Source organism: Mirounga angustirostris, unplaced genomic scaffold, assembly GCF_029215605.1.
Source record: "Mirounga angustirostris isolate CCGP_5_RB_7025 unplaced genomic scaffold, mMirAng1.0.hap1 SCAF_2, whole genome shotgun sequence".
NCBI lineage: Eukaryota > Metazoa > Chordata > Mammalia > Carnivora > Phocidae > Mirounga > Mirounga angustirostris.
This window is the reverse complement of record NW_026991710.1, coordinates 136,434,418-136,450,989: the sequence shown is the minus strand read 5'-3', so window position 1 is coordinate 136,450,989 and position 16,572 is coordinate 136,434,418. Positions and strand designations below refer to the sequence as shown.

Here is a 16,572-nt window from a genome sequence, read left to right as displayed (position 1 = left end):
CCATCTAGCATATTTTTAGTGAATGTTACATTCAATTTGCTATATTTTTTATATTTTAATAAATCATTAATTTTTTATTTATTCCAGTTAATTAACAAACAGTGTAGTATTAGTTTCGGGTATAGAATTTAGTATTTCATTGACATATTTTGCTTTGGGGTATTGTAAATTAAATCTATTGCATTTTCTAAATCTTACATAAGAATAGATTTGGGGGTATTTATCTTGTGTCTATTTAACTAATTTTATGTGTACTTTTAATGTAATCTTTTGACGAATTTTATCTTCAAATTTTGATTATTCTCTAATTTAGACTATTTATATAATTTATATTTATTTTCTGCCTTAACAAATTGTCTAATTCATTAAAAAATTAATTTCTAATGACAATTACAGTCCACTATTTTGGCTCTCCATTTATTAGTATTTGTATAGTATAAAGTATTTGTTAAACTTTTATTAATATAAAATATGCTTCTATACTCGTTTTTTATTAAGTATAGATAATATCAGTTTAGTTAGTTCTATTGTATTTACATTCTCCTTTTTATTTTTATTTTATTGAAGTATAATTAATGTACAATGTTATATTAGTTTCAAGTGTATAACATATTGATTTCACAATTCTATACATTAATCAATGCTCCCTCACCACGATAAGTGTGGTCACCATCTGTCACCATAAAACACTATTGAAAATTATTGACTATATTCCCTATGCTGTAGTTTTCATCTCCGTGACTTATTTATTTTATAACTATAAGTTTGTATCACTTAATCATCTTTGTCTATTCCACCCATCCCCCTCTCATTCCCTTCTGGCAACCACCAGTTTGTTCTCTGTATTCACAATTCTGTTTGGTTTTGTTTGTTCATTTGTTTTTCAGATTCTACATATAAGTGAAATCATGTGGTATTCGTCTTTCTCTGTCTGACTTATTTCACTTAGCAAAATATCCCCTACTTATAGTTTGCTCAGTCACTAAGGGCATTTAGATTATATTTAGTAATAGGTGACACACTTTATCAGATTACATTTGTTTAATTAAATTACATCAATTATTCTCACTTGATATACTAAAATATTCCATTAAATTAAATTTCTTAACTAAATTCCTATCAACCTATTCATCATCAATATATTCCTATCTTCATTCCAAAGAGATTCCTGTATATGATCAACCTTTAATATCCTGATGAATTTTGCTTGCATTCATTTTTTAATTTTTGTCACTAGTGAAATTGTTCTATAATTCCCTTTGTTTTGCTCCTTGTGATTAGTTATTGGCATCACTTTTGCTGACTTTATAAAATAAATAAAAATGTTTCCATAGCCTAAAAATATTTAACACAACTGGACTTGTATGCTTCTTAAGTGAGTAAATATTCAATATAAAACCTCAAACCCTGAGAGTATGTTGGGAAGAAACTATTTTTAAAAATGTTTCAATCAGGGGCTTTCCAAGATGACAGAGGAATTGGAGACTTTAGTTTTGTTTGGTCCCAGGAATTCAGCTGGATAGCTATCAAATCATTCTGAACACCTGTGAACTCAACTGGAGATTTAAGAAAAGAATTGCTGCAACTCTACAAATAGAAAAGCGACCACTTTCTGCAAGCATGACAAGGTGGAAAAACTCACCTCAAAAAAGTACTGACTGTCAGAGACCTAATCAGTATGGATATAAGTAAGATGTCAGAACTAGAGTTCAGAATCATGATTATAAAGATACTAGCTGGGGTTGAAAAAAGCATAGAAGACACTAAAGAACCCCTTTCTGGAGAAATAAAAGAACTAAAATCTAATCAAGTCAAAATTAAAAAGGCTATTAATGAGATACAATCAAAATGGAGGATCTGACTGCTAGAATAAATGAGGCAGAAGAAAGGATTAGTGATATAGAAGACAAAATGATGGAGAATGAAGAATCTGAGAAAAAGAGAGATAAACAACTATTGGATCACAAGGGAAGAATTTGAGAGATAAGTGATACCATAAAGCAAAACAATATTAGAATAATTGGGATCCCAAAAAGGAAGGACGGGCAGAAGGATATTGGAGCAAATTATAGCAGAAAGCTTCCCTAATTTGGGGAAGAAAGCACACATTCAAGTCCAGGAGGCACAGAGACCTACCTCAAAATCACTAAAAATAGGTCAACACTTCAACACATAATAGTGACGCTTGCAAATCTCAGAGACAAAGAGAAAATCCCGAAAGCAGCTTGGGACAAGAGGTGCATAACCTACAAGGGTAGAAACATTAGACTGGCAGCAGGCCTATCCACAAGACCTGGCAGGCCAGAAAGACTGGCATGATATATTCAAGGTGCTAAATGAGAAAAATATGCAGCCAAGAATACTATATCCAGCAAGGCTGTCATTCAAAATAGAAGGAGAGATGAAAAGCTTACAGGACAAACAGAAACTAAAAGAATTTGTGATCATTAAACCGGCATGGCAAGAAATATTAAAGGTGATCCTTTAAGCAAAGAGAGAGCCCAAAAGGAACAGAGACTAGAAAGGAATGGAGACAATATTCAGAAACAGTGACTTTACAGGTAATACAATGTCACTAAATGCCTATCTTTCAATAGTTACTCTGTATGTAAATGGACTAAGTGCCCCAATCAAAAGACACAATCTATGAGAATGGATAAAAAAGCAAGACCCATGGATATGCTGTCTGCAAGAGACTCATTTTAGACCCAAAGACACCTCCAGATTGAAAGTGAGGGGGTGGGAAACAATTTATCACGTTAATGGACATCAAAAGAAAGCTGGGTGGCAATTCTTATATCAGACAAATTAGATTTTAAGCCAAAGACTAATAAGAGATGAGGAAGGACACTATATCATAAGTAAAGGGTCTATCCAACAAGAAGATATAACAATTGTAAATATTCATGCCCCTAACATGGGAGCAGTGAATTTTATAAACCAATTAATAACAAAATAAAAAAAAAAACATTGATAATAATGCAATAATAGTAGGGAACTTTAACACCCCACTCACTGCAATAGACAGATCATCTAAGCAGAAAATCAACAAGGAAACAAGGGCTTTGAATGACACACTGGACTAGATGGACTTCACAGATATATACAGAGCATTCCATCCCAAAGCAACAGAATACATATTCTTCCCGAGTGCTCATGGAACTTTCTCCAGAATAGATCACATACTGGGTCACAAATCAGGTCTCAACTGATATCAAAAGACTGAGATTATTCCCTGTATACTTTCAGACCACAATGCTTTGAAACTTGAACTCAATCATAAGAGGAAATTTAGAAGGAACTCAAATACTTAGAGGTTAAAGAGTTAAAGAGCATCCTACTAAAGAATGAATGGGTCAACCAGGAAGTTAAAGAAGAATTAAAAAAATTCATGGAAACAAATGAAAATGAAAACACAACTATTCAAAATCTTTGGTATGCATCAAAGGCAGTCCTAAGAGGGAAGTACATAGCAATATAAGCATTTCTCAAGAAACAAGAAAGGTTTCAAATACACAAGCTAACCTTACAACTAAAGGAGCTGGAGAAAGAACAGCAAACAAAGCCTAAACCAAGCAGGAAAAGAGAAATAATAAAGGATAGAGTAGCAATCAATGAAACAGAAACCAAAAGAACAGTAGAATAGATAAATGAAACTAGAAGATGGTTCTTTGACAGAGTTAATAAGCTCGATAAACCCCTAGCCAGATTTATCAAAAAGAAAAAAAGACCCAAATTAATAAAATCATGAATGAAAGAGGAGAGACCTCAACCAACACCAAGGAAATACAAACAATTTTAAGAACATATTATGATCAAGTACATGACAACAAATTAGGCAATCTGGAAGAAATGGATGCATTCCCAGAAACTTATAAAATACCAAAATTGAAATAGGAAGAAATAGAAAACTTGAACAGACCCATAATCAATAAGGAAACTGAAGCAGTAATCAAAAATCTCCCAACAAACAAGAGTCCAAGGCCAGATGGCTTCCCAGGGGAATTCTACCAAACATTTAAAGAAGAACTAATACCTATTCTTCTGAAGCTGTCTCAAAAAAATAAATGGAAGGAAAACTTACAAACTTTTTGTATGAGGCCAGCATTCCCTTGATCCCAAAACCAAAGACCCCACCAAAAAGGAAAGGTACAGACCAATATCCCTGATGAACTTGGATGCAAAAATTCTCGGCCAAGAGACTACCCTGTAGGATCCAACAGTACGTTAAAAAGATTATTCACCACGATCAAAGGGGATTTATTCCTGGGCTGCAAGGGTAGTTCAATATCTGCAAATCAATCAATGTGATACAATGTGATACATTAATAAACGAAAGAATAAGAACCATGTAATCTTTTCAATAGATGCACAAAAAGCATTTGACAAAGTACATCATCCATTCTTGATTAAAACTCTTCACAGTGTAAGGATAGAGGGAACATACCTCAATATCATAAAAACCATCTATGAAAAGCCCACAGCAAATATCATTCTCAATAGGGAAAAACTGAGAGCTTTTCTCCTAAGGACAGGGATGTCTACACTAACCACTGTTTTCCAACATAGTACTAGAAGTCTTAGCCTCAGCAATCAGACAACAACAACAACAAAAAGGCATCCGAATCAACGAAGAAGAAGTCAAACTCTCACTCTTTGCAGATAACATGATACTCTATGTGGAAAACCCAAGAGACACCACCCCAAAATTGCTAGAACTCCTTCAATAATTCAGCAAAGTTGCAGGATATAAAATCAATGCACAGAAATCCATTGCATTTCTATAAACTGACAATGAGACAGAAGAAAGAGAAATTAAGGATTCAATCCCATTTATAGTTGCACCAAAACCCCTAAGATATCTAGGAATAAACAACCAAAGAGGCAAAAGATCTGTACTCAGAAAACTATAGAATGCTCATGAAAGAAATTGAGGAAGACACAGAGAAATGGAAAAATGTTCCAAGCTCATGGCTTAGAAGAACAAATATTGATAAAATGTCCATGCTACCTAGAGCAATCTATACATTCAATGCAATCCCTATCAAAATTACATCAACTTTTTTTTTCATAGAGCTGGAACAAATAATCCTAAAATTTGTATGGAATCAGAAAAAAACCCTGGATAGCTAAAGGAATGTTGAAAAAGAAAACCAGAGCTGGTAGCATCACAATCCTGGACTTCAAGCTCTATTACAAAGTAATCATGAAGACAGTATGATACTGGCACAAAAACAAACACATAGATCAATGGAACAGAATAGAGGACCCAATGTGGACCCTCAACTCTATGGTCAACTAATCTTCAACAAAGCAGGAAAGAATATCCATTGGAAAAAGACAGTCTCTGCAACAAATGACATTGGGAAAATTGGATTGCCACATGCAGAAGAATGAAATTGGACCATTTTCTTGCACCGTAGACAAAAATAGACTCAAAATGGATGAAAGACCTAAATGTGAGACAGGAATCCATCACAATCCTAGAGGAGAACACAGGCAGCAACCTCTTTGACCTCAACTGCAGCAACTTCTTCCTAGACACATTGCCAAAGGCAAGGGAAGCAAGGGCAAAAATGAACTATTGGGACTTCATCAAGATAAAAAGCATTTGCACAGCAAAGGAAACAGTCAACAAAACCAAAAGACAACTGACAGAATGGGAGAAGATATTTGCAAATGACATATCAGATAAAGGGCTGGTGTCCAAAATCTATAAAGAATTGATCAAATTCAACACCCAAAGAACAAATGATCCAATCAAGAAATGAGCAGAAGGCATGAACAGACATTTTTCCAAAGAACACATACAAATGGCCAACAGACACATGAGAAAACGCTCAATATCACTCGGCATCAGGGAAATACAAACCCAAACTACAATGAGATACCATCTTACACCAGTTAGAATGGCCAAAATTAACAAGACAGGAAACAACAAGTGTTGGCGAGGATGCAGAGAAAGGGGAACCCTCTTATGCTGTTGGTGGGAATGCAAGCTGGTGCAGCCACTTTGGAAAACAGTATGGAGGTTCCTCAAAAAGTTAAAAATAGAGCTACTATGACCCAGCAATTGCACTACTAGGGATTTACCCCAAAGATACAAATGTACTGATCCAGAGGGGCCCCTGCACTCCAATGTATACAGCAGCAAAGTCCACAAGAGCCAAACCATGGAAAGAGCCAAGATGTCCATCAACAGATGCATGGATAAAGAAGATGTGCTATATATATACAACAGAATACTACTTAGCCATCAACAAAAGAAATCTTGCCACTTGCAATGACATGAATAGAACTAGAGGGTATTATGCTAGAGAAATAAGTCAATCAGAGAAAGACAGTTATCATTATGCTCTCACTCATATTTGGAATTTAAGAGACAAAACAGGATTATAGGGGAAGGGAGGAAGAAATAAAACAAGACACAATCAGAGAGGGAGACAAACCATAAGAGACTCTTAATCATAGGAAACAAACTGATGGTTGCTGGAGGGGAGGTTAGTGGGGGGATAGGATAACTGGTGATGGATATTAAGGAGAGCACGTGATATAATGAGCATTGGGTATTATATAAGACTGATGAATCACTGAACTCTACCTCTGAAACTAATAATACACTATATGTTAATTAACTGAATTTAAATAAAAGTTTCAATCAGTACCATGGTTATTTTTATTCACTTTTTTCTTTATTTCAGTTTGGATATTTATATTTCCTTGGATTTTTTGAGTGAAATCCAGATTATCAAATTTATTAGCAAAAATTCTACATTAAAGTGATGGATCACTAAATTCTACTCCTGAAACTAATATTACACAATATGTTAACTAACTGTAATTTTAATAAAAACTTGAAACTACAAAAAAAATCTACATTAATTTAAAATCATAGCTACAATCATTCCTTCTATCTTCATTGTCTCCCCATTTCTTTCCCTTTTTTCTTCCTCCTGGTTCTGCTTCCATTTCTGCTTTCTCTCTCATTGTCTTTTTCCTTCTATTTTGCTTAATAATGCATCAGTTAAGTCTATGTATTACCTCTTAGCCAAAACTCTTTGGGTCCACATATTGAATACTTATTTTTTGTTGTCTCATATGAATTGTAGTCATATTTTATTATTTATTTATTTATTTATTTTTAAAGTTTTTAAAATTTAATTTAGAGAGAGAGAGGTAGTGGGGAGGAGCAGAGGGCAAGGGAGACAATCTCAAGGAGACTCTGTGCTGAGTGCAGAGCCCGATATGGGGCTCCATCTTACAACCCCAAGATCAGAGCCAAAACCAAGAGTCAAACATTAGCTGACACTACCACCCAGGTGCTGCCATATTTGATTTTTTTTTTAAATATTTAATTTATGGAGGAATTTTGTGTGTTTAAATACTTCTCATGGATTTTCATATTTGTTTTATCCTTGTCTGAAAATGTCTAAACTATTTATGCTGATTGAAATATACCTACAATATAGACTTTTCATTTTCTAGTTTACTTTGGGAGCACTCTTGAAAATTTTTCCAGAAAATCTGAACAAAACACTTTTATTTGTAGAGTTCAACATTCTGTTTGTATAATACAACATTCACTATGAAAATACTTATTCAGTCTTAATAACCATATTATTGAAACTTTGTCTTTTTTCTCTTAATTTTTCAAATACTGAGAGTGATAAGTTAAAGAAATAGAATACAAGTGTGTATTTATCAATTTTGTTTCCAGTCCTAACAGCTTTTGCTTCATATTTTAATATTATGTTTTTAGTTTATATAATATTAAGTTCAATATGCAGTGCTTTGAATTTTATCTTGTTTGATGTTAATATCACAAACCATGTATTTCTTGGTACTTTCTCCTAAATGATTGCCTGTCTTGAAAATATCTCTGTCCTTAACTCCTTTAAACTAGCACTGCTTTGATATGCCACTAGGGTTTGTGCAGGCTTCTTCTTTTCTCTAGAAACCTTATCCTTACAGTCCTCACTTGCTTCACTCTTACTCATCTTGCATCTTTCACTTTCAGTATTTCCTTATGTTTAATCCACCTGCTAAAAGAACTCACAGTACTGTTCCTCTCTTTCATATCCCATTAAGTGTGTAATTTAAAAAACTTTCTCTGTCATTTCGTGAATAGTGTTTTTATTTTTATTTTTTCCTCAACTAGACTATAAACTCTATTAACAGAGAGATTGGGCCTGGGGAATCTGTGTATTGTATCCCTGAATGCAATGTCTGACACATGTTCGGTGCTCAGTCAGTACTCACTGAGCAAATGAATGGAGATGTGACGAAACATAGATCTAGTTACATTTTTTTTTTTATATAAACCAGGAAAAAAAAAAAAAAAAGATAAGTCTAATCATGGCTCAGCCTTTCCTGAACCTACAGAAGAAAATTTAATCTCCTCTGCATTGTGTACAAAAGACTTTCTTGATCTACTCATGGAAAAATTCTCTGGCCTCATCTTCTATCAGTTTTGTTCTTCAAATATACTCAATCATTTAAATTTCTCTGAATAGAGTAGTTCCCCCTTATGCAGGGAATATGTTCCAAGACCCCCAGTGGATGCCCGAAGCGGCTTATAGTACTACACTCCATATATGCTGTTTTTTTTTTTTCTTATACACACATACCTATGATAAAATTTAATTTATAAATTAGGTACAGTAGAAGATTGACAATAGTAATAATAATAATTTAATAATATACTGTAATAAAAGTTATGTGAATATGGTCTCTCATTGTACCGTACTCACCTTTCTTCTTGTGACGATGTGAGATGATAAAATGCCTATGTGATGAAATGAAGTGAATGACATAGACACTGTGACTACTATTGACATTCTGATGAAACTTGAGGAGCAGGATCATCTACTTCCAGACCGAGGTTAACTGCTGATAACTGAGGTCTGTGTCCTCTCCTTGCAAATAGATCTATCATTTTCACATTCATTTCAAGAACACTGTAGACAGCAAGAACAGCACCACAAAATGTCCTGAAGGGATGAATGTTACTTTACAAAAATTTATTTTTAAAATGTTTAGCAGGTTTTGAAACTGGATGACTTGGGCCTTCAGCCTCCAGCTAGGAGTGGTGGAGTATAGTCTTGGCTTTGCTACATTCATGGGTGGGGGGTTCAGCTTAAAAAAAGTGATTATGCTTTAATATGGTTAAAATATTCAGGGAATATTTAGATGTGTGTAAGATTTTACACCAATTACACTTTCTTTTGACATATTATTTTGCTGTGAAAACATATAGAATTTGGGCAACTTTGAATTAGTAATGGAGGCAGACATTTCTCTGAGAATATTTCTAATTGGTATTTTTTTCTTTATTTCTATCTCAATATTTTAACTCTATTGATTTAATCTCTATATAGTATTTAATATACCTATTGTCCAGAAACAATTTACTATGAATCATTGTTGTGCATTGAACTAACCAAGATATGTTTGGATATATTTCATTCTGTCTGGTTTAAAAAGTGAAAACATATATTACTTAAAAATAAACTACGTCTGTGTTCAAAATCCTTTATTAAAAGAACTCTTCTCACTCAGGATATTGCATATTTTGTAGGAATATTACATATTGTGATTACTGAGAATTTTTAAAATATAATTTTTTCAGTTAGGAACTTTTAACTATACTATCTTAAATAAATAGTTTTAACTACCAATGTTTGTTCTAAAGATGTATTTTAATAACATAACCTAAATATCCCCTTCTTTCCAGTGATGCATAAAATATTCTTTGTTTATTAACAAAATCTTTATTCCTAAGAAGAATTGGCAATTTCGAGAAATGAAAAGAGCATTATTAGCTAGTACAGCATTTTACTGTTTTGTTAATTCAAAGTAGTTTGTTGAATTCACCATCACCACTTTTATGTACATGTTCTATCCTAGAGATTGTGACCTCTTTAATAATTATTTATATTATTATGCAATTGAAGCTCTCTACTCATTTTTCTTTCTCTCCTCTTTCCTTTAACATGCTGCAGTAGCTAACATATTATGGAGAGAAGAAGGTACTAAATTCCATTATTTTTATATTGTGATTATTTTGCTTAATTTTTAGTGGATTTGTTGACTATCAGTTTTAATAATTACCTTATTCGTGTTTATGTTGACTAAATATTTTTGTTTTATTATAAATAGATATTCTTTTGTAAACCTGATACCATTAGAAATATTTATTACTCTTTATCAGTTTGATTTATTATTGATATATAACCAGTGAAGTACATTATAATATATTGAAATGCTTTTAAGAATTTAAAATTAAGTCAAAGAAATAAAAGCAAACTTAAACATAACTTCCATAATAAACCCTGATTTAGATTAGAAAAAAAAATTATAAAAACCATTGCCTTAACAAGGGAATGTAATAAATTATTTAAGAAAGTGGGTTATAAACTTGAAGGATCTAGATTCAAATCTGGTCTCCACAGATCTATGACCAAAGGCCTCCTTATGTCCCAATTTTCTTATCTGAAAAATAAGGATAGTTTAGTTGTTTAAAATCAGTAGGGCTACTACCAGTTCCTTAAATATAGGCTACACTCTATAAACAGTGTCCACTTCCATTTATTATTGTTATTACTATTTTTTTTTTTTATTTGTAAAGACTGGGGAGAATGTGTTTGACCAGGTACTCAACGTGCTTTAGTTAAATTTTTAGGAGCAAAATGTAATAAGTCATCATTATAGTTCTGGTAAGCAATGACCAAAATATTGCCTCCTAATCCATTCTAGACAAACTTTCTCTTCCCTGATTATAGTTTCCCATATGAACTGGAGTCACTGCCACCTGTGAGGGCCTTGTCTCATAAGTTTCACGTAATTCGAGAATTGAAGCATCTCAGTTTTGTTCTCAATGATGAGGCCACACCACCATTTTTCCCCTTGATATTTGTTGCTTCTGAAATCTTTTGTATAGGCTTCTTCAAGGTCTGGTTTACTAAAGAGATTCTGGTGTGACTATGCCTTCTCATTTTATTCCACTTAGATATTTCACATTTGAACATACAAATTTAGTCATTACTAAAGCTAGCATTAATATATCTATTAAACGACATTTTCTTTATATCTCTTCCCTCTTGAGATCAAACAAATATATCTCTGGGCATTTTAAAAATTGATTTCATGTTATCATCATAATAGAAAGAACAAAACCTAAGTAGTCAGAGATCAGGTAGCACAGTTCTGGCTTTGCTGGTTAATTGCTGGTAAAAACTGGATGTGTTATTTTACCTCTCTGAGCCAGATTTTTCTAACATATTGCTTGAAATACAGTTGGCACTCTCCTTATAAAATTGTGATATGTAAATGTCCTTAAAGTATGTAAAACAATGTTTTCTTATAATTTGACTGATAGCAACCATGAACATTATCATATTATAATTTTAATATGTAATAATAATATCATATTCTTCAGGCTACTTTTAAAAATATGAGACATCCAGATTAATTAAAATCACCCTGAGATTCATTATATGAAACCATTTTTATCTATTTAAAATTTTCTTCTGTTAGGTTTTTTAACATGTATCCTCTCAATAATTATTCTCCATCAATCAATGATTTGTTTACTCTTCATAACTTTGACAGAGAATATGTCCTTTAGAAATAATAGTTATTTAGTATATTTTGCAGATAGTTTTAAGACATATATAATAAATGTCTCTGGGTAAAGTTTTTAAATCTTTTATTTCATGTGCAATTATCATCAGGGTCCTTTGTTGTTTCTTAGAATAAACAAGATTTAACATAATATACTTGAGAAAACAATATGCCTGATTTAGGTTCATAGGCATCTCTAAATTAATTTTTTACAATGCCACAGTTATTGGCAAGGCATTACAATTAGAAATGATTGCATGTAATCATAGTAATGGTGGCCAGAAATAATAGACCAGCTTAAGGAATCACCAAATCCTAACAGTGTATACAATTATTTCATAAAAAGTAATTAAAATAATAGCTAACTAAAACTTCCAAAAATTTTCTACCTTCATTTTTAAAGGATAGAATAATAACAAATACGAACTACATAATTCCAAGATCTATTTTCATTTCCACCGTAGTAATGTTTTCTGTTTGCATGCTTGCCTCTTTACCATGGCCAAGAGAAATTTATCCCAGAGAGAACCAACTGGGGAATTCCAATTTCAGGCATTCTAAGATAAATATTGGAAAGATAGTTAAAAATGATAAACTTCTCATAATGTCATTGTACTTATAAGCAAGTATTAAAACCATAAAATTTTGTTTAACTGAAGAATTATTTTTTAAACATGAGCATCAGAATCTAGCTTAGCCAGGACTTTGTAATCTAAATCGATTTTACTAATTTAATATGTATTATCTTCGGAATCTCATGGATATTTAAGCTTGAAACACAGAGTCCTCTACTTCTCTGGGTTCTTCTTCCAGTTCTTTTCTAGTCATCGTGGTTTGCAAGAGTGCAGAAAGACATTGTTAAAAGAGGAAATATGTCACTCATTTATTGACAAATATTTTAAAGAGCCTATTAAATGCAAAGCCCTTTGAAAATACTTGAAATATAAAGATAGGAATATGGTCCCTAAAGAAAATTTTGATCTAGTAAGTTAAAGTCTTAATCATTCTTATTGATAAGTAATTTTACTATATGATTTGAAAATACACATTAAAAGATCCACTGTTTGGTTTCCTTCTACAATATTTTTTTATGATCTTGTGATAAAATATAATGTAATAAAGTAATCTTAAAGTTTATTTAGTTTACAACAGTTTAGGAATACATTATATGGTCTAGCTTAATAATACATGTTTTGATTTGGATAAACACTAACTTAAAGAACTTTAAGCCATTTTACTCACTGATGAATTATCTTAACTTTTTTTTTTAAAGATTTTATTTATTTATTTGAGAGAGAGAGAATGAGAGAGAGCGAGTACATGAGAGAGGGGAGGGTCAGAGGGAGAAGCAGACTCCCTGCCGAGCAGGGAGCCCAATGCGGGACTCGATCCAGGGACTCCAGTATCATGACCTGAGCCGAAGGCAGTCGCTTAACCAACTGAGCCACCCAGGCGCCCGAATTATCTTAACTTTTATTTTTTTTATTATTTACTTATTATTTATTTATTTATTTATTTTTAAGATTTTATTTATTTATTTGAGACAGAGAGAATGAGAGAGACAGAGAGCACATGAGAGGGGGGAGGGTCAGAGGGAGAAGCAGGCTCCCCCCGAGCAGGGAGCCTGATGCGGGACTCGATCCTGGGACTCCAGGATCATGACCTGAGCCGAAGGCAGTCGCTTAACCAACTGAGCCACCCAGGCGCCTGAATTATCTTAACTTTTAAATATGCTGAATTGAAGCTCAAAGGAGAGATGTAAGGTGGTTCACTATATAGTATAGTATTTCCTAAATTTGTAATAACATGGAATTTTGATGAATATCTAACCAATATTGAATAAAGATTACTTTAGGAACAACTGAATGGATATGACATCTAATGATTTGAAAGCCAAACAAATAATTTCTATGTTTATAAAAATTGAATGTCCCTTCGATTCCTTGTAAATATTTATGAATCTATTCACATGAAAATATAGAAATAATTGAGGTAAATCACTATATTAGTCAGGCTCATTGACACCTACCAATACAAAATGCAAATAGAAATTACAGGGAAATCTTAACAAGAAAGGTTATATGTTACACCGTAATCTGATTAGCTTTGTGACCTATAATGTCACGAAAGTGGGGGAAAGGGGATATGGCAAGCAGGTCAGCTTTTAAGTTCTTCAGCCTGAAATTACTCACATTGCATTGGCCAGACTATTATACTTGCAAGGGAGGTTGGGAAATACAGACTAATATATACCAACTTTGTAAGTTCCACAAGCTTCTCATAAATTTATTTTTAGAGAAAAAAATGCTGAGATTCTCAGGACCAGATTACTGCTTCACAGTAATATTGATGAATTATTTAAAATGAAAAATAATTTTCAGAGCGTTAAGGCTTCTGAATGCATCAAGCTTAGAAAGTCATAGCATTGTGGAGACGTAGAGACCATGCCTTCTAACGATCAGTACATGATGCCAATTAAATCGTGATCAAGTTCTCGGTATTTTCATTAGCCAGTCCACTATCGTTGCTTTAAATACTAACCTCAACCTAAACTTTTTAGTGTTTTATATTTTTTCATTAAAAAGGTTTTCAAATCAAAATTGTGATCTGATGAGATATACACATTTGCAGATATATGTATATATACATACACATAAATATGTATATATATGCTAGATGTATACATACATACATTTATACACATGGGTACATATATAATTAAATATATGATTCCAACTAACATTAATTATATAACACAAATACTCTATTATGTTATAACCTTTGCTGTGTTAATCATTAAATGTGAAATTAATCATGCAGATTTGCATTCAGCTTTTTCAGCAGATCTTTGGAAGTTCAGGAAATGGTATACTGACTCAAATGGACTGATTTTAGATAACATCACTCAGACCAGGCATATAGTACCCAGTTGCTGGATTAATAGTGGCTAATAAAGAGCTTGATACAAACACTCACTTTCTAGCAAGAATGAAATAGTAAGTTTTATTTTACTTGAACATAATATAAAGATCGTTTTGAGGTGCAGTGAAATGATGCTACTTTGTGTGTAAAAAAGTTTTTATCTCCAAAGACCAAGATACAAAACATGGGAATATTCATGACCCAACAATCTTTCCCCGCTCAGTTATTCAAGATGAGAAAAGCAAAAGTGAAAAGAATAAAATCAACTGATGAAGGACTTTATAACACTAAAACTTATTGAATTATCTTTCATTGGTTACCAAATCACTGCATCGTATGATTATAATTTGCTCTTGACCAAACTTAAATCCTAAAGCAATGGCAATTTAAATCAGAGGAAGACAAATATCACCACAAAATATTGTTCATTATTGACTATCTTTTGTTATTGTTGTCCATCCAGTAATTAGAAATTAACCACATTTTATCATTGATACAAATGATGTAATATATATGCTATATATAAGAAATAATATCATTATATTATCATGATACACTGTTATTCATGAGCAGCAATCCTAAAGGATTGAGACAGACATGTGCATTGCATCCATTTTTTCTCAGTCCATTTCACGTATTTAAAGGTGCAGTATTGATTAGAAAATCCTCTGGGAAATACTTCCCTCTTACAAGACTGCAAGTAATTCTTGCTTGCATCCTTTCTCTGTAGAGAAAGAAAAAGCAAAAAGAAAACTCACAAGGAACAAATTATGGATCACTTTCTGGAGCCGCTATACTCCATTAGATTAATAATCGACCCCGAAAAGACAAAGTACATGTGTCTGTCTTCACTGGGGGATGAAAAAAGAAACTAGAGCCTGCACGTATTGCCGATCTTTACTGTGACGAGAGTGGTGAAGCTTTTAACTGAAGCCAGGGACTTTTGTAATATCCTGCAATACAATGCACGAATGAGGAGAGAGCTGTAATTGAAACCTACATGGTTATTAAACTTTTTGGGACTCAGAACCACTTGGCATTCTTCAAAATTATTGAGAACTCAAAAGCTTTTGTTTATCTGGGTTACTCCTATCCACCAATATTTACCATATTAGAAATAAAACAGAGAAACATTAAAGATTTTTTTAATTAATTTATTGAAAATAACCATAATAAATTCATTTATAAGTATCCATAAGTAACACAGTTTTAAGGCTATATTTTAAAAAATGAAGAGACTCATATTGTTTTTCATTTTGCAAATCTTTTTAATGTCTGACTGAATAGAAGATGCTGGATGCCTATATCTGCTTCTGCACTGAATAGCTGTGATATCACTCATTACATCATATGTCATGTAGCCTGTCAAAAAAGTACACTCTACATTTGGAAGAATCTAATTTGTGAGAATGAGGGAGAAAAATGCAAATGACACCTTAGTATTATTATGAAAATAGTTTTGACTTTGCAGACCCCCTGAAAGGATCAACTATGAGAATTGCCTACTAGGAAATGAAGTTGATCTTTTAGCAGGCTCATAGACTCATAGAATTTGATATCATAGAAAACTGAAATGTAGCAGTATATCTCACAGTATAGATTTGAGGAAAAAATGGAAACAGAAATCAAAATCTGGTTATATACCATTTTTTTTTACTAATGTTTAAAAAGAAGAGATAATGTCTGTCATAAAAATAGCGACAGTACCATTTTTTGAAATTTTACTATGTGCCAGTCACTCTGCTAAATGTTTTACTTTCCCCAACAAATTTGATTCTTACAATAGCTGTATGACATAAGTATAATTATTATCTCCAAATTTGAGATGGGGAAATTATGACATAGACTGAATAACTTTCCCATGGTACAACACTGAGGTATAGAGCCATGATTGGCCTCTGAGCTGTTTGAAACCAGAGAATGGAGTTTATCTCTCTGTTACATTCTCCCATCCAAAAAAAAAAAAAAAAAAAGTTCGGACATGGAAATTTAACAGCTATGGTGAATATACACTAATACATTATTATT

At 32.6% G+C, this 16,572-nt stretch overlaps 1 protein-coding gene across 3 annotated transcripts in view; it reads left to right on the top strand.

The window, feature by feature from the left end:
• The window catches only part of FSTL5 (follistatin like 5), a 691,608-nt gene that overhangs the window by 574,961 nt on the left and 100,075 nt on the right, over window positions 1-16,572 (top strand). For 2 of the 3 annotated variants that reach the window (XM_045879363.2, XM_045879362.2), the window contains exon 10: window positions 10,002-10,028. The exons of the other annotated variant lie outside the window; for it this stretch is intronic. In XM_045879363.2, coding sequence (XP_045735319.1) covers window positions 10,002-10,028 — 27 coding nt within the window. The remainder of the gene's footprint in view (window positions 1-10,001; window positions 10,029-16,572) is intronic. 3 annotated transcript variants of the gene reach the window in all.